Source organism: Pezoporus occidentalis, unplaced genomic scaffold (genome assembly GCF_034315485.1).
Source record: "Pezoporus occidentalis ecotype Australia unplaced genomic scaffold, CSIRO_AGI_Poc_V1 ctg213, whole genome shotgun sequence".
NCBI lineage: Eukaryota > Metazoa > Chordata > Aves > Psittaciformes > Psittacidae > Pezoporus > Pezoporus occidentalis.
In genome coordinates, this window is record NW_026913997.1 from 1,138,604 (window position 1) to 1,162,774 (window position 24,171).

General features: G+C 43.0%; 1 protein-coding gene across 4 annotated transcripts in view; it reads left to right on the top strand.

Moving 5' to 3' along the window:
- Positions 1-24,171, top strand: part of PLCL1 (phospholipase C like 1 (inactive)) — a 210,120-nt gene that overhangs the window by 129,916 nt on the left and 56,033 nt on the right. The window contains exon 1 of one of the 4 annotated variants that reach the window (XM_062619704.1): positions 8,259-8,363. The exons of the other annotated variants lie outside the window; for them this stretch is intronic. Within the exon in view, the coding sequence (XP_062475688.1) occupies positions 8,274-8,363 (90 nt within the window). The 5' untranslated portion in view covers positions 8,259-8,273. Of the gene's footprint in view, positions 1-8,258; positions 8,364-24,171 lie in introns of those variants that run through there. 4 annotated transcript variants of the gene reach the window in all.

A 24,171-nucleotide genomic window follows, 5' to 3' on the forward strand; every position in this document is an offset into this window, starting at 1 on the left:
CATCTTTCTTCCTTTCCATATTCAGTTATTCCCCATCTTCCATATTGGAATTGGAACCAAAGTTTTCTGGGGGGAATTAATGGAGATCCCATAAATTCTGAGATTTTTCTGAGGAATAAATTGCTGTCTTCCAACCCCTTGGTGGTTTCCATGCCTCTGAGCCAAAGGGAAGTATTGAGATTCTCCAGACGACAGCCTCAGAAGGAGCTAATGGAAGGGACCTCCACAGCATTATCTCTTCACCTGTGGTTTATTTTTTGTTTACAGGGAGATTATTGTGTCTTTTAATGCAATTAGTGGTTGGTTGTCCTTTCTCCATGCTCGCTCTCTTCCATACACTTCTTTTGGTGTCCTCTGATGTCATTGTGATTCTTCTTCCACTCTTCCAGTTCTGCCTTCTTTTCTCTCACTGCTGCTCTTTCGCTTCCCTCCCACTACTCTAGGACTTGCATGTTGCTGGGGTGGATGTGGGAAGGTGGAGGTGTTAGGGTTAAATACCTGATGTGCTGATGTGTTGTAGCAGGGAATGGGGTTTTGTGACCCGAAGGAACCTGTCGAACCCTGTGTTCTTAGCTGCACCCAACATATGGGGAGAAACGCTCAGGAAAGTGCCCTAAAGATTAATTTCTTAGACCATGTTAATGTGGGTTTTTTTCAGGGAAAAACTAAGCTACATTGTGTTGGCTGGAATGTAACTCTGATGTTTGGTACACGTTAGTCCTAGCACAGTCTCCCTTTGTGGTCTGCTGTTCCAGTACTGTTGGCTGTGCTGCACTACACAATGGGACTATTGGTGTTTAATCATTTTGGTTCTCCCAATTGAAACGCAAGTGCTCTTTCTTAGTGTTCATTTAAACACCTTAGTGCCTAATGCAACTTAATCAGCTGGCTTCATTCATTTACTCTTATTTCAACTGAAGTGCTTTTGAACACTGCAATTTCACTTAATTTCTGCAGAAGATGATCAGCTTGCTCTTATTTCTTGTCAGCTGGGTAAGCTGAAAACATAGATCATGTCAACCCTCTGCACTTCACTGAGAGTTTCCTTGCCTTTCAGTACAGCATCAAACTCGGTCTGGTTTGCAAAGGTATGCGTGAGTTCATTTCTGTCCTACCTCTGCACTCCCTTTTCTGCTCACTTACCTCCTTGGTGCTGCTGTCATCATCCACCAGAGCAAGAGCCATCCCTGTGCTACTACTGCCAGCAGGAGATGGGATTTCTGTGTCACAGACAACTTGATTGCAAACTGCGTTGTCCAAACAGCAGTGCTATACCATAATGTGCTGACTTTGCTGCTGCACTAGGAACTGTCTAGTCTGTCTCTGGGTGATGCCTGCTTGGCTGCATGGGCTGTGAGCAGCCTTTGTCTTTGTGTGATCTTCACTGCTGAGACTAAAGTCAGCAGCAGTTTGGCCAAAATTAGGTTTGGAACTTGATTGCTGAACCTCGTGCCTGGGCAAGGCTTTCTTTCAGTGCAGAACATCAGGGCATTGCAGGTTGACTGGGGAAGGGAACTGGTCCTTCCTGTGTTTAGTGTCTTCAGTTTTTCATGTGTATCAGATGAAAGTTAAAGTTGCTGACAGTGAAGGGAGGTGGACCAGTAAGGAGGAGAACAGTGTCTTTATTCCCGTTTTGCATCCTTTCTTTTGCTGCATTCGCGATGGTGGGGAGAAGGGGAAGTCGCATGGCTTTATTTCTGCCGAAGAGTGATAACGGCGTTGCAGGTGATGGCTGCTAAACACAGAAGTTACATCTCAGAGATAAACTTGGTACTTTAGTATCATTAAGGATTTTCCTGTAGCAATTTCAACATACAATATATGCAGAATTAGTAATGTATATGCATTTCATCTTCATTTTAACAGAATATATTTCTGCTACTGTACTTCCAAAGTGATAGAACAAGAGGAAATGGCCTCAAGCTGTACCAGGGAAGATTTAGATTTGATATTAGGAAAAATTTATGCCCCAAAAGGGTGGTCAGGCATTGGAACAGGCTGCCCAGGGCAGTGGTGGAATCACCGTCCCTGGGAGTGTTCACGAACTGTGTAGACAAGGCCCTCAGTGACATGGTTTAGTGGTGGACTTGGTAGCCCTAGGGTAAGGTTGAACTTGATCTTAAAGGTTGTTTCCAGCCTACTTAATTTCGTGATGATTTGAATACAGCACCATGAGAAGGTGTGGCTGTCCCTTCTGTTGTCGCTTACAGTGTCTGGGGGATCACTTAATCAGCATTGCTTGGGCACCTCATAGTGTAATGGACCTTCAAGGCTCATATTATCATTATTTATCCTACCTTTTTGCGCTGTTTTTAGCAGGGGAGTTGATGATCAGTGAACAGGACCCTCATTATGCCCCTGGTAATAAAGGCACAGAGGTCTTCAGAAGAGATGCAGACAATGAAAGTTCACTTTTTCAAGAGACAACATCAGAAATAAAGTCAGTGTCCCCACTGTTGCCTCACAGGTCCTGTTGAAGAGTTAACCTCCTGGACGTCCTGAAATCCACTGTGAATCTTCCCCTGGTTTTAGTGAGGTCAGAGCTGCACCTCAAGTACTAATGGGAATTTCTGCCATAATCAGGCATGTGATTTGTGAGTCATCTGAAGGTCCAGTCTTAGCTTTTTGTCACACTTTCTGCCTTGGCTGTGATTGTAGAGGGTGGCTGGAGCAGAACTGAGCTCTACAGATTGAGGTAGTTTCTTTTTCCAGCTAATTTGTCTTGTTAATGTAGTAAAACAGTCTTTTCTTTAGGCCAGAAGAAACCATCAGGTACCTGTCAACTGCTGAATTACTAGTAGCTCTTTAATGGCACACTTTTGTTTACCAAGTGGTGCTAAGAGTATATTGCTATAAAAAGTGAGTACATTTTAAATCATGGATCTCTATTGACAGGGGCTTTTGTTTCCTTCCACCACCAGAGGCTGGATGCCCAGCCTTGGTGGCTGGTTAGACTGCAAATTTCAATTGTCTTCATGCCATCCCTGTAAGAACTGTCTTTGCACGCTGCTGTTGGGAGATACCTAAAAAGTCTCCTTACCATGAATAGGTGAGGTGCTACGCTGGTTTGTAGGCAGATGTGTGGCATTAATGGGTTATTAGAAGTCGTTTAAAAAGGTTCCACTGAGGGAAGGAAAGGTAAAACATGAGAGCAACACCCTGAAGATGGAGAGGTTGCTGGAGCATGATATCTTCTTGGTGGTATGCAGACAGCAAAGGAAATTGGCAACATTAACCCTTCCTTCTTTTCCTTATGTAGTACTCCTTTAGCTGAATGTATTAACTGACGCTCCTATAGATAAAGCCTCTGTGAGGCTCTAATAAGTGAGGGTTTGTGTAGGTAGCTGAAGGGGGGAGCAAAGATGTTTGTTATATGGTGAGCTTAAACTATGCAGTAAACTGGGGTAACAGTGAATACAGAACAAGAGGTACGAGCCTGGTGTGTCCTTGTGCACCAAACTGTGTCTGTCTCTTCAGCCAGGTTTATTTTAGGAGGGTCTTGCTGCTTCTGACAGTGAATACATAACATAGTAGCCATTCATTTTCAGAAGATTTCTATGTTAAGTTCAGTTTTCACTATGAACTTATATACTCAGTGTACCTGAATTATGGTGTTTCTTGGCTGTTCTCAAAGGTTTTGTTCGGGTGTTTTTCTAGAACCTAAGCCCACTTTTAAATACCTATATGTTTTTGTCCTATTTTAGGATACCTATGCGCTGCTTTCAACCTGTTCTTATGAACAGAACTTAAGAAAACAGTTCTTACGGCGTCTCTGTAGCAATCAGTTTAGGTATCAGAGAGACTTGAGGATTGCCGTGCTGTGGGGGATGACTCTTACTATTTCAACACAATGACATGAAAATTTAGGAATGCTGAAAGAAGCGATGAAATATTGTCAGTCTTTTCCCTGGCAAAATTAGAAATCAGTCAGCTGGCATTTTGGAAATGTCAGCTTCATGTTACAACTAGATTATTTCCTTTTGTTTATGTTGAAAATCAGGTATTTAACCTCAAATGAAACTTGGAAGAAATCCTTCACTAGAGCATCGATCACCATGCTACCTCAGATGAGGCTTATAAATTAGCCTTATGGTTTATGCCAGAGTGTAATCAGTTCATGCTCCTGGATGGATTTGCCATGGAATGGACAGATTTTGAATTGTCCTCTATTAGGTTTGTGGACAGAGACTGAAGTAAAGTCTGATCTTATCTAAAACAGTATTTTAAACACTCCGAAGTGCTGTGCAGCTTTGGTAAGCCACTTTAAAAGGGGGTTTATAACATGAAAATGTGAAAATTTGTGACCAAGTGACCTGATTTCTTAATGCTCTTTACTGTTTGCAGCTCCAGTTGTAGACTGTGGTTTTAATATGGGCATATAATGTGGACTGGAATGCATGGGTTTGGCTTTCAAATGTGAGAATGTCCATCTTAACTCTTTCTGCATTTGTGTAAAGGTCACATGAATGAGCATGGGAGAACAGGCATTTTCTAGTCTTCCTTTTATCTCTGTGTGTGTGTTAATCTGTTCTAGAAGCAGCCCAGTAACAGCCCATTTTAATTCTCATCTGCTCGGTAGAAGCTGCAGATGTCCAGGAGGTCGCATCCACCCCAGTCAGGGTGGGGAGCCTGGTGCTGCCAGCAGCCTCTCTGCGAGTGTGGCTGGTTGGATACTGGTGACCCTGAAGACACCCGTTTTACGTACAAGAGCTGCATGTACTTTGTGTTTAGTCTGTGTGCTGCCACATCTCATTCGCCTGCGTCTGAGCCCTCCATGGTGGCTGGTGCTTATGACCGTTTGTCTATATTTTGTAGCAAATGCTTGGCTTATTTTATACAAATGTTTATTATGCATCCATTAACCTATAGGAAGTTCCTACAGATCCAAACTAGGAAAAAAAAGATCGTGCAGAATGAGCAGCATTTATCTAATCAAGGATTCCGTGCAAGGTTTTACAGCAAGCACATTTTTTCCAAAATAATCTATTTGCAAGTAATGAAATTCTTGGCAAGATATATTAATAATGTACTGCCCAGGGAAGCTCTGTGTGTGTGTGCTTTGTAGAAGTGAGAACAGTCTTTCTAAATCTTCCTTTCCTTGGAAATCAAAACCATTTCAATGCCTCACAACTTGAGCTCAAGCAGAATTGAAGTAGGTGAATGTGTGTCAGAGTCAGCAGTTGTGAGAAGGAATAAAAGAACTAGAGAGATGAATCTGTGAAGTATAGTTCTGAGCTAGTGCTGACGTGAGGAATGGTTGCCAAACCCCCTGTTCACATGAAGGAAACTTTTCTTTCTCTCTCCTACAGATGCATCATGGAGGGTGCTTGCAGTGAGCAAGGGGAACCTGCAGCATTAATAGCACACAGGGAGACAGTTCTGGCACACAGAAAACACTAGGTGGTTGTTGTTTCCTGTAAAGATAAAAATGGAGGGATAATGTGCAGTAAGAGTAGGGAGGAAAACACCCAAACCACATTTTGTGTGTGTTCACACACACACACACGCACAGGAAAACTAGTTTTCATGGTTTGGGTTCAGGAGTATTTTAATACTTCATAGTCTCCTGTCTTTGAGAAGTAGGCTAGTGGAGCAAGTTCATTCTAATCAGCGAACATCTGGAAAATGATCCTATGAATATATAGCTTAAGGGTAGTATGATGGCATCTTGCAGTGTAGGTACTGGCAAGAATTAGATAAAATAATTCTAAAAGCTTACACTACTTGGTGTCTTTGTTGTCTGCCGTATGGGTGTGCAGTAACAGGGCACAAATGTGGTACAAGATTCATACATCTGAGTGATCTTTGCCTTCATCCTACCATGGCAGCATCACGAGAGGAAGGGGAGCAGCAGCAGCCCCTGAGGCCAGGATGCAGCACTTCTGAGGTGAGAGGGTGGGAGAAGGGGCCTCCTTCCAGGGAGCTGGAGCAGCAACATGAGCGAGCTGAGCTCTGGAGGGAGCCACAGCTTCTTCTCTTTCTGGCTCTGAAGAAGGTTTCTTAGAGATGAGGGCTGAAGATAGGCATAGGAAAGGAAAACGTGATCCTAAGCAGAGATCCCTCAAATCTTGATTTTCTGTGAGATATGGAGTACAGGTCAGAGGTTCTGGGAAGAAATGTCCAGTGCTTGACCAGGAACTGAAATACAGTTTGTTTATGGCTGTTGCTTCATTTCCTGTTTTTGAGATTATGAAGGGATTTGCAGTTAGGAGGTGCATATTCCAGCTGACTGCGTGACTTTAGGCCCGTGGTGCTTGAGGTAGGCTGTTTACACAACTGCAGTTGACCTCTTTTGAATAACTAAGAGGACTGGAAATATATTTCTGGCTTGCAGAGTTTGGGATGAACCCATCTATAACATGCAGTCACTTGAGCAGCCTAACAGTTGTAGCAATAGCTGTTGTTTTCCAGCTTGCAGTAGGCATGTTCTTTTGAAAAGGGTTTTTTAGGGAAGCTGGATCTGCAGAACCTGCTCTTGCAACAAAAACCCAATGAAAACAGCAGCAAACCATTACTTGCAAAGTTTATGCCTCAAACCCAAGTGTCCCAAGTTTCAAGTGGTTGGGGACAGATGTCAGTTTTGTGTTCTCTTGTCAGCCTGTGTGCACGTGTCGAGGACCTACAGGTCTCAGCTGTGGGCTGAGACCATCCTTCTTCTCACAAGGCTATAGAAGTGGGGTGGATGTAGCCAGCCTGCGTGTTTCATGTCTTACCCCTTTGCAAAATGAGGACCTAGAGTAAGGCCCTTGACAGCATGTGCTGCCTCTGCCTTGTGTGTTAAAAACTGCATCTGGAGACAGAGGCAGCTGTGTCTCAGCAGAGTTTGCATGTGTGCGCTGTGAGTGCTGAAGGTGCCTGCTGTGTTTTGAGCTAAAGGGGACACGGCAGAGAGGGAGACGTGTCCTAGAGCATCTCTGTGTGGTGGAAGCTTATGGTCGTGGTAACCAAAGTAGACCCTTTGGCAGGGAGGGGAATGGTCCCTGGGAAGCTGCAGGGTCACTGATGGCATTTCAGTGGCTCCCATCCACCTGCAAGTGCTGCACAGGCTGTAGGAAGAATGCACTGAGCAGTGCTGAGGTGTGAGCCCTGTTTCACAGAGTGCCCTTAAGGCCTCCCTTCCCCGGCCCAGGTGGAGCTTGAGGTAGCAGGATCTTGTTTGATGTTGGCTCCTTGGTTTTCATTCTCTTTCAGTGCAATTCTTCTAATGAAGTTTCAGTGAGGTCCTCCTTACTCTGTAGCTTTTGCTTTGTGAATTGCCTGTGTCAGAAAGTAGCTTGTGGTTAAGAAAGTTTCCTGTTTTGCTTGATGTTGGCTTCCCAGGTCTCCTGTTCCCTCTGTGCTGGTCAGAGGTGCAGAAAACATCTGATTTAAAGAGCTTTCAGAGAATGGACTTAAGTTTTCCATAACTGGTAGGAATTAACTCTTTAGCAGACTATTAAGTGGATGTGTAGTTCATTGAGGTAATTGTTGAGTGCCCCCTCCATTGTTTCCAGATGGAAAATGAATTTGTATAAAGTTGTAAAAATATTAGTATGTCATTAGTAATAGGAATTACTTGGTAGGAAAATGTAAGTGGTGGGTTTTATTTTGCTAGAAGCAAGACAAATAACTCTGAATTTTGACTGCCATTGGCTTTCTGAGGCTGCTGCCACCCTCACATCTTGGGGTTTGGGGTTATTTTTAGCAAAACCCCTGAGAGTTTGGTGCAAGAAGATTAAATCTTCCCCAAATCTTGAAACAAGGGACTTGAAGATGTATTTTTACCTGACTCTTTCCCACTGACAAGTGAAACATGAAACTTTTGCTGTATGTTGGTCTGTTAAAAGCAGCAGACCTATGAAGATTTGCACCAGCTTAGAAATGGAGCATTTTCTCAGTGCCTTTTTAATTGCCAACTCTTATAATTGTATATACTTTTTTATTGGAAGGGAACCTTTCATTTCAAGGTGTATGCAAAGACTGTGTGGACAGATAAATAATCTAAAGTCACCTGGTATTTCTCCTAGTGACATTTTACTTAACAGCTTCCCACATTAGAGAGAAAAATGGTGTGTTGCCTGCAGATGAACAATTTCTTTCCACTCCCATTAAATTCTGTGCGGAGGTGTGAATATATATAATTAGATACTTGGGACAGGCTGTGAAATAGAAAATGAGAGAGGAAAACGTCTTCATTTCCGAAACCATTTCAATGTTATCCACTAATTAAAGCGACCTCCTTGTACACGGGATGCTTTGCAGCTGTGAAAGCATGGCAGCAGCTCCACATAACCATGGAACAGTTTCTGCTTTTAGCTGTCACAGGAATGGAGTGCCGGAGGATGCACGATTCAGGAATTGCTATGGCTGGTTTCATATATTTAGTAAGTATATTAATAACATTATAGCTCTTCCCAGAGGGTGCAGCTGAGGTGAAGTGCATGCCAGAAGATGATGGTGTTAAGCTGCCCGTTACTGTTGTGGGGTGAGGCTGAATCTGTTGTGTCACACCTGTGCAGTTCAACAAATCCTAACTGATTGCTTTTTATGAAAGTATATTTGTCTGCAAACTGTGTTGAGATCTTCATTTCAAACCAGCAGAAATACACTTAATAAACTAAATAAAGCATGAATGGCCACCTGACAGCTGAGAAAGGCTCCTCTGCTCTGTGTTTAATTGTTATATAGGCTCCTGGTGGACGCTGATGCTTTCTGTTGTGCATGATCTCGAAGTAAATTTAATAACCTGACTTTAGGGCTCAGATGTTGTACTTAACTGTCACATGGCAGAAGTTTGAACCAGATTGAGAGATTATAGTTTCTATACAGGGAACAAAGTTGAGAATTACCATCTGCAAAGAACTTGCAGTAAATGCAACCCCAGGTGTAAACATGTTGAGGCACCACGCAGGGGTATAGTAAGCAGCAGTTACAGTACAGATGCTGTAGATAGGAGAACGTAGATTATCTTGCTGTTCTCTTGAGACTCTTGGTGCAGTAACAGAAACCTCAGACTGTGCTAAAGGAAGTAGGGATTCTTGGCGACTATACAGCAGATATTTTCAATGCATTGGAGATAGCAACCTGTCAGTTACTCAGCTTGGAAAAGCAAACAGAATGCTTTGGAAGAGAATCTTGTTTTTCATGATTACACTGCATATCCCTAGAAATGTCAACTAACACCCACAAAATCTTGACTCATTAAGAAGCTGGTTAACTGGAGTGATAGTGTTTCTGTCGTGCTGTGGTTACTGGTATGAAGCACAACATGGATGTTAGGCACATGGATGTGAGAGCATGTGTGTATGCTATTGCAGACTTCTATCCTCAAAAAATTCTTGTGCAGTTCCATACCTGAGGCTTAGTCAGTGGATTCCTTTTGCCAGGCAGCCAAGTGCTTGTTGTTGATGTAGACATCAGTTGAGTGGTGCTCTGCAAATCTTAGGGAAAAGCACAGCCAAAATGGTCTTCATGTACGGTAAGTAATTGGATAGCTACTATACGATGTTGCTCTATCACTTCTTTGTTCTCTTTTGTCTCTGAGGGAGAGGTTTAAGAGATATTGAGCCCTGGGGAGCTAGCTTTGCCCTTCTTGGAGAAGATGGGGATGCTGACATGATAGCTGACCATGCCTGGAGCTTTCGTGTGTTGTGGCTGTCCTTGGAGGAAAGGAGCATTATCTTGCAGAATCTCCATCTATTGTTCTCACATCTCAGCTGCATCTTCTGGCTTCCATGTTGCATTATTGACAAAGTTTAAGGCACATTGCTAATACTTGTCTCATGCTCCCTCATCAAAGCCACTTTTGCAAGGAACAAAGAGTATCTCCCATTCTTATGGACCTCCACAATCAGCCTGGATAGATTCTCTAAATGCCACGGGAATGATTGTTTAGTTGTGTGACAACTAGATGCTTTTTTTATTATCTTCGTAATCACTCATTTACATTTGCATTGCAGCCTATGCGTCTGTGTCTGCCACAGCAGGAAGCATGCTCATCCAGTAGGAATGGTCCAGTGCCAGGAGGGTGAGCACAGAGGAGGGATGCGTGGCCTTCCTGGCTGTGTCCCTCTCCTTTCTAGCTGTGGCTTTCCCATGCCTCCCAATAAGGCCAATTTACAGCCTCCTCCGCTGAGTGGAGGAAGGCAGAAATTAATCTGGAGGGGAAATTGTTCTGCCTGAGCGGGCAAATAGAAGGAAACTGTCTCATTGACTGTGTTGCTTTAATCTCTTTTTATGAGCTACCTGAAGCGCAGAGCTCTTTATCTGACCCACCATCAGAGCTGGCAGGGGCTCAGCAGGATCTCAGCTAGCTCAAGCTGAAGGATTTACTAGCTCTTGCCAGCTGCCTTCCCCTTGGCAAATCTCCCCGTGAGCAGAACCAGGAGCAGGGTGTCTTGGTGCGTGCAGCAGCTGTGACCAGTGTGCTGCACAGAGGCAGGATCCTGCTTTTCCTTTTGGTCTTGAAGACCCTGTGTGCTCCATGGCAGATGGGTGGGAGTGATGCCCACCTTTCCCGAAGGTGCAATCCTGCAGACCTTTCTGTGGGCCAGGTGCTGCCTTCCCCTTAACTGCACACTGGCAATATGCCTGGTGGAACTGCTTTGCATGTGGGCTGTGTTTAATCCCGTATGACAGGAAATGATGCATCCTTGTCTACATTTCACCTCCTTCTGGCCTCCTGCAGTTGCTGCCTCATCGCTGTTGACCTGCACAGCCCTTTGGCTGGGACTTGCCATCGGTCTAGCAGGGGCATTCCTGCTGCAGCACAAGCTAGCAAGGTCCTGCCCTTTCTTAGCCTCACTGGATTTGTAGGTTTCCTACTCCTTCCCTTGTCTTTTCAAGGCATAGGAAAGAGGCTTGGGTGTCTTTTCTTATAATAGCCACCTTATCATCCTTGACTATAACCACTGATTTCTAGTGTGTGCCTAAGCTGTGCCGTTTAACACACCTCCGTGTATGCCTGGGTGAAGACTTTCTGACCACCTGAGAGACTGACTGTGGGCCACGCTTGACTTGCTGAAGAGACTGAGTTTTAGTCTATAATGTCTTCTCCTATGAAGATAGACCAAGAGAGCTGGGCTTGTTCAGCCTGGAGAAGGCTCAGGGGAGACCTAGTAACAGTCTTCCAGTTCATAAAGGAGGCCTACAATAAATCTGGAGAGGGAAGGGTTTGTAGTGGTAGGAGGAGGGAGAATGGTTTTAAACTGAAAGATGGGAAATTTAGATTAGATTTGAGGAAGAAGTTCTTCCCTGTGAGGGTGGTGAGGCTAGCACAGGTTTCCCAGAGAAGCTGGGACACGCACCCTTCATGAAGTCCTGGTGGGTTTGTTACTCTTCCCGCAGAAACCTTGAACCTTTTGTTCACAGTACATCAGTGGGAAGCTTGGAGGCACTTGAAACAGCTTCTCACCCACTTTCCATTTTTGTTGCTTGATGAGAATGACAGATGAAGGGAGCCTGATAAGACTAGCTGACTCGATGCGTGTCTTGAGTCCATTTTGCAATTAAATGTACTTTCATTTTTCACAGACTCTTCTCCAGTTCAGTTTAAAAATTACTCTTGGATAACGTAGGAAATGTCTTAAACATTTCACCCCATCCAACAAGCAGTGCATGTAATAATATGGACAAGAAAACCACTGCAATTATTAGGCTTTTTTTCATGCAGTGTAATTTACTATTATTACTGTAATTTTTATTAATAAGATAGCATTTATTTTTAATTGTTATTAACACAGTTATTCTGTGTTAATAGCCTAACTGATGAGACAATGTGTTCTGAGTGCCCTTTGAAATCTGCTTATGAGTAAAAAGTGGGAATAATACAAACAATATTAAAAGTCAACCCTTTAGGCCGGCTGTTGTCATTCATTACATACCCAGTGCTGTCCAACATCCTGTTATGACATCTAGTTGCTGCTATCACACACGTATTTACCAATCACTAATTGTAACAGTAAGCAACAGGAAAAGAAAGTGTTGAGAGTGCTGTGTTGGTATTTTGAAGGATAACTAGCTGTTTTTGTTTCCTTCTGCTCCTGTAGTTTCATCTCTGCTAACTTGCACCCCAGTGTGTTCTGCCCAAGGTTGTTTATTTCTCCCATGCTAGTGTCTTGTCACTCTGTGGTTAATGTTATTTGTCTGAAGACAGGGCTGTAAATTCATTTTGAATTGGACAGCTCTAGGAGACAAAACTCCCACATGTAAATAGTGGTCCATAAATAGATGAAGATTTGGGTTTGAACACCAACCGTTACTGGATTGTGGTTTCGTTTTTAAACATGGAAATCAATGAAACTGTGGCAGTAAATTTTGTTACTGCCAGTTTTTGCAACAGCCAAGAGCTCCTTAACAACAGAATACTCCCTCCCCACACACCATCCCCCCCCAGATCCCTTGGGGGCTCAGTAACACAATGGTGGGATTTGCACTTGACTTGTTAAACATCAGCTTGACTTACATAGTACAAAGAGACGTTCATGTGCTGGCACAGCTGATATGGGAGTTGCATGATAGGTGAGTTTTCCTTTCTACCATAAGTAAACAGCCAAGATAATGTTATGTCATGGAAGTTGCAGAGTTCTGCAAGTGCCTATACAAGCTCAGGTGTTGAGTGCAGGCCTTTCTGGTAGTGATCTGTTGATTGCTATCACACTGTTTACTGCCTAAGCACATGCTGTGGTTAAAACATGCCTGTGAGACAACAGCAACCCAGCTGTGATCCCCAGAGGGATAACAGATCAACCATGGTTTCTAGCAGTGGCAGCTTCAATGATGTTATGTTACACTGGTGCATCCAACCCTGTAGCTGGAGACCTGCAGGGAATCTTCCTGTGGAAGTTGAAGGGCACAGGTCTGTGCTCAAGTCCTGGGCTGCCATGCATCTCTCTTCCATCTTTCTTCTTAGTATTTTTAGAGGAGAGAAGGACTTGCCAGAAACATTTTCCTTACAAAGAGGACTGATGAGAAACATCATGTGCTTTCAAATGGGGCATAAAATGTACTCACTGATCAATTTTCTAGCCATATCAAGTCTTTCAGAGGTGAGTTCAAGGAAAAAAAGATGGAAAGAGCTTGGAAACAAATTCTCTTTATTTACAACAACAAAAAACATAAGAATACTGAGAAAGGCTGAAACTCAGTGGCTTGAGAGGTGGAGGAAAGACTCATTTACCATAATGTTGTGCAGCTGCACTCCACATGTATTATTTTCACTTTACTGTCAGATATTTAATGTCTGTGGGTAGCCAGTGTTCTCTTTTCGCTTGTTCTAAATATTTCATGTGTGTAATTGCAGTATAAGATGTCGCTCCTAGTTATTACAACAGAGCAGAGATTGATAGATCTTAAAAACCACCCATCAGTGTTTGCACACACTACAAATTTAATGACAGATGCAGACTAATGCTAGAAAATGTATTCCTGTAATAAAGAAAAGCAACCAAACTCGTACCTTGAAGCTGGAATTACAGTTTAAGAAAAAAAATAACCTGATAATGGCAATCCACTTGAATTAATTAGTTGTCTGGACTTTTAGACCGAATTTGCATGAAATGCACAATGTGAATCATTTTCTCTTGTTCCTGGATACACACATGAGATTATTTCTGTGTTGTGTTTCTGGAGATTACAGGGGTGCACAAAAAAGCATCTTTCTAGCTTGCAGCCAACAAGCTCCTGGCTTTTCTTGTCTCCCAGAGGTTCAGAGATGAAGCTCTGAAACTCACTTTTTCACCATACAGGGTACTCTGGGGGCCCAGGGTACTGCATGAGTTTAGGAGCTTGAAGGGAGGTTAGTCTACATTGCTCCCTGTTTGAGGTGAGGCTCGGTTTTCGGATTTGAGCTCATGGTGAGACAAGCAGAAAGAACGTTAATGCACAGCTGTATATTATCAGTATGTTTCCCATTTACCTGACATATGAAGCTATGCTGGTGAGGTTGAATGGATGAATGAATTAATCATGCATTATCTGTGATGTGGTCCTAGTGAGAGAGAGAGAACGTAAATCTACAAACTGCATCAAAGAGGGCAGGTGAAGGAAAGCACTCAGATACTTCTGCTGGTTTTCCACAGTGCTGTACTATTTGCTGTTTTAGTCTTCTGTAGTGTTAAAGGTGCAACCTTTGTTAAAACATTTCTTTGTCCATCAGCAGTTTCTTATGTTTGCTGGTATCTCAGAAGGCACATAAGATAATGATAAATGTTGAGTTTAGGGAAGAGCAGTTCACTTTCCTGCAATCTGTTACCTGTATTTTGACACACATCGCAGACATTCATTTCACTCTTCCTTCCTGTTTAGGATTTTCACAGAGCAAGAGGGGAAGGGCTAAACAGTGGAGGGGAAAAACAGACAATGGGATAAAGCATCCTTTATAATGTTTGCTGTTGGGGAAGGATAAAAGGGGTCAGTATGAAAAGTCCCGATTAGATGCGCACTATTTCACGCGCTATTTAGTTTTAGTTGATTGTTTTCATCAGGAAGTACTTTCACTATTCTTAATTTTCAGTGTGAAGAGGCTTCTTGGGTTCTGCTGAAAGAAGGCAGCAGCCACACACCAGTCCTCAGGGCCTGGGAAGCAGGACAGGAGGACCATACTCTGCTTTCCACCCAGTCTGCTGACTGCACAGGCATTTGGAGATGAGTTATGGTTGCCTGAGACTGTCTCAATCATGGCAGGGATGAGAACAAGCCCTGTCCATCTCCAGCACCCGGGAAGATGCATTTAAGACCCATTTAGGAAGAAGCACAGTCATCTTTGCCCATTTCTTTGCTCTTTATCAAGTTCAGGTCTCCCTAATCTTGAAATGGCACCTCAAAATACAGGTTACAGGTTAGGCCCACTCAATGATCATGTTTTTAGTTTGTCAGTCGACAAAGTAAGGGGCAACTGAATTGATCCTTAGGCTTTACGTGCAGTGAAAGGTCTACACCTTCCCTTGTCTTCTTCCTCTCAGTAGGCCTGTGGAGGGAGATCAGTGGCTATATCAGGGAGGAGTAGGACTTTCTGTGTCAGAAGAATTGGTGGTGTTACAGCACAGTGGGAAGGTGAATGCCATCTTACAGCTAGCTCCTTACTGCATATTCTTTGTTAGGAGCTAGCAGTTTGATCTGTGGGTTGTTTACATGCAACTTACACGTCTGAAGGTGCACACAGGAAGCCATTTGCATTGGGAAGACAAATACAGGTTGAACACATTCATTTCTCCGTATGCTTCGTTGTGAATATGCACAGAATAACACTGCTTTTAGATATGCTGCTTTTTGATTACAATATCTCCATGTTTGTTGGAGCTCAGAAACTAAGTAATTCTAAACACTGATTAAAATCAGAGGTACCTGAAGCAGTTTAATGTGTAGATTGTGATTTGGCTCACTAGTCTTTGTCTTCTCACACAGTTCTATCCATTGCAGCTGATAAGGGCTGGTGTGGTGCACTGTGCACTCTTTGTCTAGGCCCTGAAGATGCTGACTTCCTCCCTTGGTCATTAGTGCTGATGAAATCAGAGGTTTATAACTTTAGGTCCAAGTCATTATTCCTAATTTAATCAATGCATTTGAAAATGTTTCCTCTAATAAAATTGTAACAACTTTACGTGATTTGTCATGCTTATCAAAAACATGGTTTTAACATTTTCATATTTAAAGGCACTGAGCTTCTGGAGAGGAGTATACATTAATACATCATTGCTGGGCTTATTTCCTGCCTCTCCATCTCTCTAGTCAGTAAATCAGAATAACCCAGTCAGTGTAATCACAGTGATGTACAGCCAGCGTGGCACTGGAGTCACTCTTTGCAAACATCTTACAGTCCTGGGAGAGGTCCCTTGTGCCAGCAGGATTACTTCTCTGCTGCCACCTTCATCATTCAGCTGTGTGCTTTGCCTCTGTATGAAATAGACTATTAGCAGGCTTATGATAAAGGAGAAAATAACGCTGTATAATGTAGAGGTTTGACTGGAGAAATGGCTTTTATGTTGTAAAGGGAATAAGATAAATAGCCCCCCACAGTGGGACCTGATTTATTAAGGCGAGGCAAATGCAGCAGTGTAACAGCAGAGCTGGGTGTTTGTTCAGAGGCTTTTGAATCAAATTAATCCAAATGTTTGGTTTTTAGGAATGTTCCTGGAATGTGTTAAGGCTACTATTTAATTCAAATTAGCTCTGTTTTTAAACAGTCTGCCGTATGCATTTGGGTTCAGGCAGGTGAGAAGGACCAGGGGACATGAATTTACTAGTGCCAGGTGTATTTAGCCCCCCATTTGAACACAGAGCCCCTGTCTGAACACAGAGCTGATGCTGTTTCATGCACTGCTCCCCCTGCTTGGCTTCTGCAGGGCTATGCAGGGGTGGAAATCATGGGTGTGATTTTGATCTTGCAGGTGACAAACTGATGCAAGGAGGGAGAATTTGGCTGTGCCTAAGGTCAGATGGGTGGTCTGCAGGAGGACTGACATTTTTATTAGCTCACAGGGGCCTTGCTTAGTGTCCATAAAGCTGGGCGGAGGAGATACAGGGGTGGACGCAGTGATGATGGAGGGGCTGGTGCCAGGCAGAGGGGTATCAGCTCACTGGGATTCCCCACTTGGACTTTGTGGGGGGAGGGTATGGTGCTTCTCATTGCTCCAAAAGGGAAGAACCTAACTGTATGGCAGTGCCTGTGATATAAATGACTGAGTCCTCCTGCCCTCTGCCTCTAACCCTAAGCCACTTGTTCCTTCTCAAGCAACAGCCCAAAAAACTGTGTGGGTGAATAAACCAAGAGGTTTTTGTCTGCACTATAGTAGCACAGCGGCAGCACCATGGTGGCTAGTGATACAGCAGCGTAACTGGCAAACTGCAGGAGGCAGATGGCAGGTCTCGCACTAAAAGAGGATGTGTAAACGACCAAAGATAGGTTTTTGCAGTCTTTCTCAAAGCCAGAAGTTTGTCACTGTGTGAGCTCTCAGTCTAAACATCCCTGTGAAATTTCAAGCCTGAAGTCTACTACTGGTTTATTAAATAATTCTGGCATCTGAAATAGATGCTGTGAATCACTGTGTGTGCCTGAGTGCGGGGTATCTTGGATGTGTCACACATTCGCTGTGCAGCACAGGCCAGCCGGGCTCTGCTAGCCTCTGCACTGGCTGCTGGGCTCCCCTCAGCTGGCCAACCCACGTTGCGTCTGCAGAGGACGAGTGGTAGGAGAACCAAGCTGGGAAACAGTCATGCACAGCATGCTTGGATTTGTTGTCGGGTTAAGGCAGAGCCATTGCTTGTGAAGTGGTGGCATGTAGGGTGTCGTGCTGCCTGGCTGCGTTGTCAGGTCTCTGCCTTTGGGGGTCTGCCGGGACCACATACCTCTGCCACTGCTGGAGGTGTTGGTTCAGTTTGGCCTTTAGTCTCACGGGTGAGAACTGCTGGTGGCCTTCTGCATCCCCTATGTTAGATCTCCCATGTTAAATCCCCCATGTTAGATCCCCTCAGGTTACATATAAGGAAGAAGTTCTTTACTATGAGGGTGGTGAGGCACTGGCACAGGTTGCCCAGAGAAGCTGTGGCTGCCCCATCCCTGGCAGTGTTCAAGGCCAGGCTGGATGGAGCTTGGAGCAACCTGCTCTAATGGAAGGTGTCCCTGCCCATGGCAGGGGGGTTGGAACTGGATGAGCTTTAAGGTCCCTTCCAACCCAAACCATTCTGTGATTCTATGTTTGCTGAGCACAGCTGCATGGTGCATACCACAGCACACAAACTGGAGGGGTCAGTGGGGATGTGCCTGAGCTCTGCAGACAGCTGAGAAGATCAGGCGGGCTTTCCCTGCATTCCAACTTTTCTTTTTGCTTGCTGGTCTGTTTTAGCAGGGAAAGTCAGTTAAGGAGAACAGTATCACCTGTGCAGCGCAAACTGTGTGCTGATATGTAATGTAATTCAGCTCTGTGGAGCTGCCATATCCTGTGTGAACAGCAGTGCTGGAGTTGCCCATTAGTAATATCCATTTTCTTTTCTTGGCTTTTTTAATACTGAAGAGAGATAATTTTCAGTTCCCAGCACCTGACAGATCCAGTAATGTCAGATACCTCAGCAGCGAGGAAAGGGAGATAAATGCAGTCACAGAGAACACAGAGACAATTTATCAGAAAATGAGGCTCCAGCCGTTAGCAGCTTGAGCAGCAGATCCTCATCAAATCAGCAGCAGCCCAAAACTAGCTGTAAGTGATTAAACTACGCTCCTTTGTGGGCATCAGTAGTGCAACTCTCAGCAACATTTGTTGAGAAGTAAATGTGCTCCTTAGAGGATGAAGGTTTCCTTTTTCAGGTGCTCTTATAATGAGAATGAAAAGTTGAACTGAGCAAGGTCTCATAGAATCATAGGATAGTTAGATTTGGAAAGGACCTTAAGATCATCTCGTTCCAACCCCCCTGGGCAGGGACACCTCCCATAAAAAGCTCTATAGCTTGGTTCCTTCTGAAGTGCGCTGCCCATGCCTGAGAGCCACTTCTACATGGACCTCTGTTTATGACTTTTCCCTCTGTCTATAATTTCTTCACCCCCTCCATGTATCAGTATCCTTTTTCCTTTTTCTTAATTTGACTTGCTCTCTGTGACTCATGCTTTAATTTTTGTTTATGTTCCCACTCTGCCTAAGGGCTCCCCATTCACTGTAAGAGTACATTGCAGTATGCAACGTTTTATTGACTCGCTTATTTAATTTGTAGCCAGAAAATGAAGTTAAATCATGGAATGGGCTTTATTTGTGGAACTGGAGAAAGTGTTTCTGTAAATGGCCAGGAGCATCAGCAGGTCAGATTGCATATGATGCTGGGCCCAGCCAAACCGCGTGTGATCTATGAATTTCAGGAAGAACCTAGTTGGAGTCGGAAGAACAAAGTTTGTATCTATCTCTGCACTGTGTGGCTCTTCCATTATCACCTTGCCCAATGAAACTCACTGGCGAATGTTTTTGGAGAGGTGGAAGGCGGTGTTCATTGCATTTGTGTTTCACGCGAATGTGGGTCTGCAGTGCCTCGGCTGGGGGGAAGCAGAGGCACAGCAGTGTGTGTCTGCTGGGGTGGTATACCAGTGGTGGAGTGCAAGGATTTGGTTTTGCTAAAGGGCCTTCTTTTGTTTTATGAGTGAAGAAGTTTGGCATTTCCTAAGTCATGCATCAGACACATCCCATGCTGATACACTGCATTTAGGAGCTATTTGCTTTTGTATCCCCCTGCTATTTAAATAATAGAGGTTAGCTGAGTAGTCCCTGATTCTGCAAGCATGTAACTGGGAACAAGAGGTATGTTTAGAAAAAAGATACAACCACCCTGGGACTTAATTTAATGGTGCTCAGTCCCTGGTGCTGGCTGAGCAGAGTATCACTTGAAACTCTCGCTCTCAGGTATTTCCTCATTTTTTAGTTTGCGTTAGGGAGAAGATAAATCTCTTCAGCAGCATCTGTGCATCACCGCTGACATTTTAATTTTTGGATCAAAGATTTTAATTAAAATCTGACATAATTTGTGGTAAAAAATGAGAATGAATTGGAATTATATATGCAGACTGAACTAATGTCAATTTATGTATCAGTTTCAAGAATGACTGTATCTGATTAATCCAAGCAGTAGCAATGTATGCTTGATGAGGCTTTTGTTGCTCCTTTTGTATAATACAGCCATTATTCTTCCAAGATAATGACAAGAAGAGTTTTGCGCTGGTTTTCCCAGCTTCTCTCTGCTGGAGTTCTTCTCTCATTCTGCCTCTCTTCTCCCTTCTGGATGCTGTGTAATCATCCTGGCAAGACATGATTGCTCTCTGCACTTCATCTAGATATTTGTGAAGGAGAAAATGTTTGTTCTCATAATGGCTCAGAGTTTTACAGCTTGCAATTGGAAAGGGGGTGGTGAAATCCCTTCACAGCTCCGTCTCAGGTGCGTGTCAGCGCTTCACGACTGTTCTCATGCCTGTCTGTGTGCTCATACCTGTGTGTCCTGTCTCAATCAATAGCATTAATGCAGCTTTATTCTCGATTCCCTCTGTTATTCACAAATGGAGTATAAACGTGTCCAAGATGTGTGTTTAAAATGCAGTTATTTGGCTGACATTGTCTGTCCCTCTGCACAGGCTTCAATGGGAAAACAAGGGAAGATTTTCCAGGCCTTCTAGTCCCGTTCTTCCCTGTAGCATAAACACCTGCATATCATAGACATAAGAGACATTTTCTGTCTCTGAGAATTCTAGTTAAACTGTAGGCAGAGTGTCATTTTCTTAGTGAGACTGTGCATATGGACTGCTCATGACCCTGGTTTTGCTTTTGCATTGGACCGTCTCTGCACAAAACTCTGCTGAGGTAAAAGTTTTTCATGTCATCACTGCTTAAGTGTATAGAAAGGAAATGGCAGAGGTAGTGGGGCACTTCTGTGTATTTTCTCTGCTATTGCATGAACAAGAATGCTCAAATACAAAAGAAGAAAAACAATTATGCTATAATTTGTAAGACACCAACATTTGGTGTTACCCAAACTGAGCCATTTATTACATCTTGCTTAATTACTGGGGAACTCGTGGTTAAGGGGATATGGTTTACATTAAGAGATTTCAAGTTCATTTCTCCTGCCTGCCCTCTGATGATGTTTATGGTCATAAATGAAAAGGATTATCTTTCAGATTTTTAGTCTGTGTTTTCTGAAGATATCCCAAGCAGTCTAGTTGAAAAAACATTCAGGGATGGTGTACAGTGTCTTTTCTGCACTTACAAAGAAATGCCTTAGTTAACTAAGACAACTCTTTAACTTATTTTTACTGCATGCTGATATATTCCTACCAGATGTGATTCATCAAACATGTAGGTTTAACACAGAGCAATGTCTGAAAGCAGAGGGGTAGTTTTGTGGCTCACTATAACAGCATGTCAGCAGTATTCACAGCTCCTCTGTCCTCTCTTGCATGACTATGGGTGAGTCTGAGATCAGCCAAGCGCTAAAATGTCTTTTAAGTTTCACTGAATACAGTAGATCTGTGTTTAAACATTTCACTGACTCAGCAAAAGCTGGGGATGTATCATCAGCTCTATGCTTCATGCAAAGCGAAGTAATGAACTTCTGCTTAAGTAAATGTTGCCCTGGAGCCAGATCTGTTGCTTCAGTGGTTGATATATAAGCACCTCTAGCCATACATAGCAATGATATGCGATAGCTGTACTTGAGCTTTTCATAAATGTGAGGAAAACCGGCTTTATACCCAGTCTTGCATGTTCTTCTACTTGGATTTCAGAATTCAGTTTCAAGCCCTGTGTTTTCAGGCAGCAGAGAAAGGAAAAACTCTCCAAGTTTAGCATTAAGGTACCCAGACTGAGTATGCCACCAAAAGTAAGCTATAAACCCTGGAAGGTAACAGCTCAGCTCAGTTAATATTCTATAAATGTTCTACCCTTCAGTTCTTCGCAGGGTTAGTTACTTCCCTTCTAATGCTTCCAATAGCCATGTTGACCCTGAAACCTAAGGATTTATTTAGACCCCTCCCAAATGCATCCTTTGTAATTTAGTATTTTGTCTGATTTCTGGATGGTGTGGTTTTCATAGTTTCATATCCTTTCTGCTGTTGCATGTGGGTTTATTCTCGGGCATGCTGTTATTGACAGGAGAAAACTATGCTTTCTGTCAGGGTTTAGGAAGGAACTGATGCCTGAGGTTGGGTTGTGCCAGCCTTTTAACACAGAAGAAGCACAACCAAATTCTCTCCATGTCAGTGTGGTAGTGCACAGCGCTTGCCAAATAACTGCACTTCACTTGGAGCGCTTAGGCTAGTGTTTGCATTTTCAGATCCCAGCAAATGGTTGCAGGATGAAGCATTCATTTTTCATGACAGCAATAATGCCTTTGCAGTTTGCTGAGCTACAACAGTGTGCTTTGATCAATAGAGAACATTTAGCCATTAGAGTCTCTGACATGCCTCAATTTACCTAGGCGCTGAAGAACTCATTGACAGATAATTTAATTGGCTTTGGAAAATGACTTAGAAATGTATTATTTTCCAGAGTACATAGTTAAAGTATGTTTGCCACTTTACTGCATACGGAGAGTTGATTATTTTTTCTTCTCTCAGTTAATAATGACCCCAGGTGAAAACACTGCCTGAAAAAATAACTTTAATTCATTGTGTTCATATATAGGCAGAAAGAGGAAAATACAAGCTTCAATATGGGTTGAAGAATCAGAAAACAGCAGAGGCAATGAAATTAATGAGCTGTGGAGTTTGCTGTCTGTGGTAATTTGAATAGATTTCATCTGTTTTTAATTTTCCTGTAAATTATCTAGTGCTATTTACAGTGTTTTGTAGTGTTCTCCTGACTCCAAATATTACCTTTAAAGAATGTAGCCAGAAAATATGGTACAATTAAGAATGGGATTTCCATGAACCTCATACATTGCTCCTGTTGGCTAGATTCTGCTTTCATTACATCCAGGTAAGTGAAGAACAGTTGTGCTGTGTGAACTAAGAGAATCTAATCTGATTCAGATCAGTAATAGCATTAGGGCATTTGTATTTTAATGCTGTCCTCCTTGCTGAGCTACAAGATTGAAGCATGTGCATACAATTCAGTCTATACAATGACATTGTCCAGACTGTTTTCTATGTTTTCTATATTTTTGCTTTAAGAAGCATCATGACGATGTTAGAAACTGCACTGAAAAGCAGTGTATGCCATATGCAATAAGTAGAGCTGTTATGCAATTACATAAGGTAGTTCAGATGAAAGAGTCACTATGTTCAGCATCTGAGAGAGGAGACTTAATTAAGACAGACAAATTCTCTTGGGTAAAACAAAGCAGTTCTCTGAATACAGCCCTGATTATACTGTAGTTCTTTTAAATGCATTACCAAAGTCTTAATTATTATAATTAAACAGATAGAAAATGTCTGCCCTTCATTGCATAAAGCTTTGCTTTAGGGTTAAAACTGAAAATTTCCTGAAGAGCTTTAAAATTGAAAGTTAACAGGCAAAGCAAATGAACTCTACAGTTTTCTGGAAACTAGCATTTTTAATTTTCGTTCTTTTTAGTCTTCCATTAAAAGACAGACACATTGCGAAAACAGCTAAATGGCATATTTACAGCAATGTGATTTCCCTGCAGCCACCAGCTAGAAAAAGAATAGCATTAGGTAAAAAACAGAGCGCAAAAGTTGGCTTGTGCGAGATCTGCTGGATTTGGAGCAGTCCAGCCTGAGAATGACTGTGTCCCCTGTTCCCCGGGCTGTGGGGCACTCACTGCTGACAGCTCCTTGCCAGGGCACTTTCTTTCCCATTGCTGGTCTCTGCAGCTAAATGGGGGTATATTCTCTTACCTTGGAGCAACATGCTGGGGAGTGTTCATTGCTCATATGCCCACCTAAAGGAACTGATGAAAAACAGCAAGAAAGAAGAAAAGAGGGAGCTAATTCCTTTAGAGCAAGAAAAAGGCTTTTCCTTAACAATTATCTTTTCACTATATCTGCTTATGTAAAAAACACACTGATAAAAGTAGAATCTGTGTTCCCTTGGTGGGAGGGAATAGCTCTACAAGTCTTAGAATCATAGAATGGTTAAGGTTGGAAAGCCAAAAAGGACTTGAGGAGATGTGGGATGAACAAATGCATGGGCACACCTGTTTTATGCTGAGTAGGACAAATGGTGTGATCGTGGGCACTGAATGTGTGTGTAAGTGTTCATAAGATTAAATCTTAAAATGAGCACCTGCTAAATCACACAGTTGTTGCAAATCATAATCTATTTTAAAGGGCCCATTGAATGGGCTGTGAGTTCTGAACTGATTTTTGTCTGTAGAAAAGTGGTTCCTAGTGGTTAGCAGCATTTTCCCATGAATACCTTTCCTTCAGGGTTTTTATTCTTCTTGTAAACAGCTTCCATCCTTGTTGTGACTATGAAGTAATGTACAAGGCATCATGTTTGCTTGGCAGGCATGGCTTCTGCTTAATTGTCTGCAGTATAATTATAAGTCACACATTTTTGTCCGGGCTTTTGAGCCACGGCTCACTTATGCCATGCTCCTGCCACCATTTGTTTGTGCACACTTGTGAAATTAAACATTGCCAGTATTTAACAGATGTTATTTAGGTCCTTCTTGACTTCCTTTGGGGAACATGCCTGCTGCTGTTAATGATAACTGTGCAAGATGATACAGGGAGCTTGTAGTTTAGCAATGGGGCCCGTTGCTTTT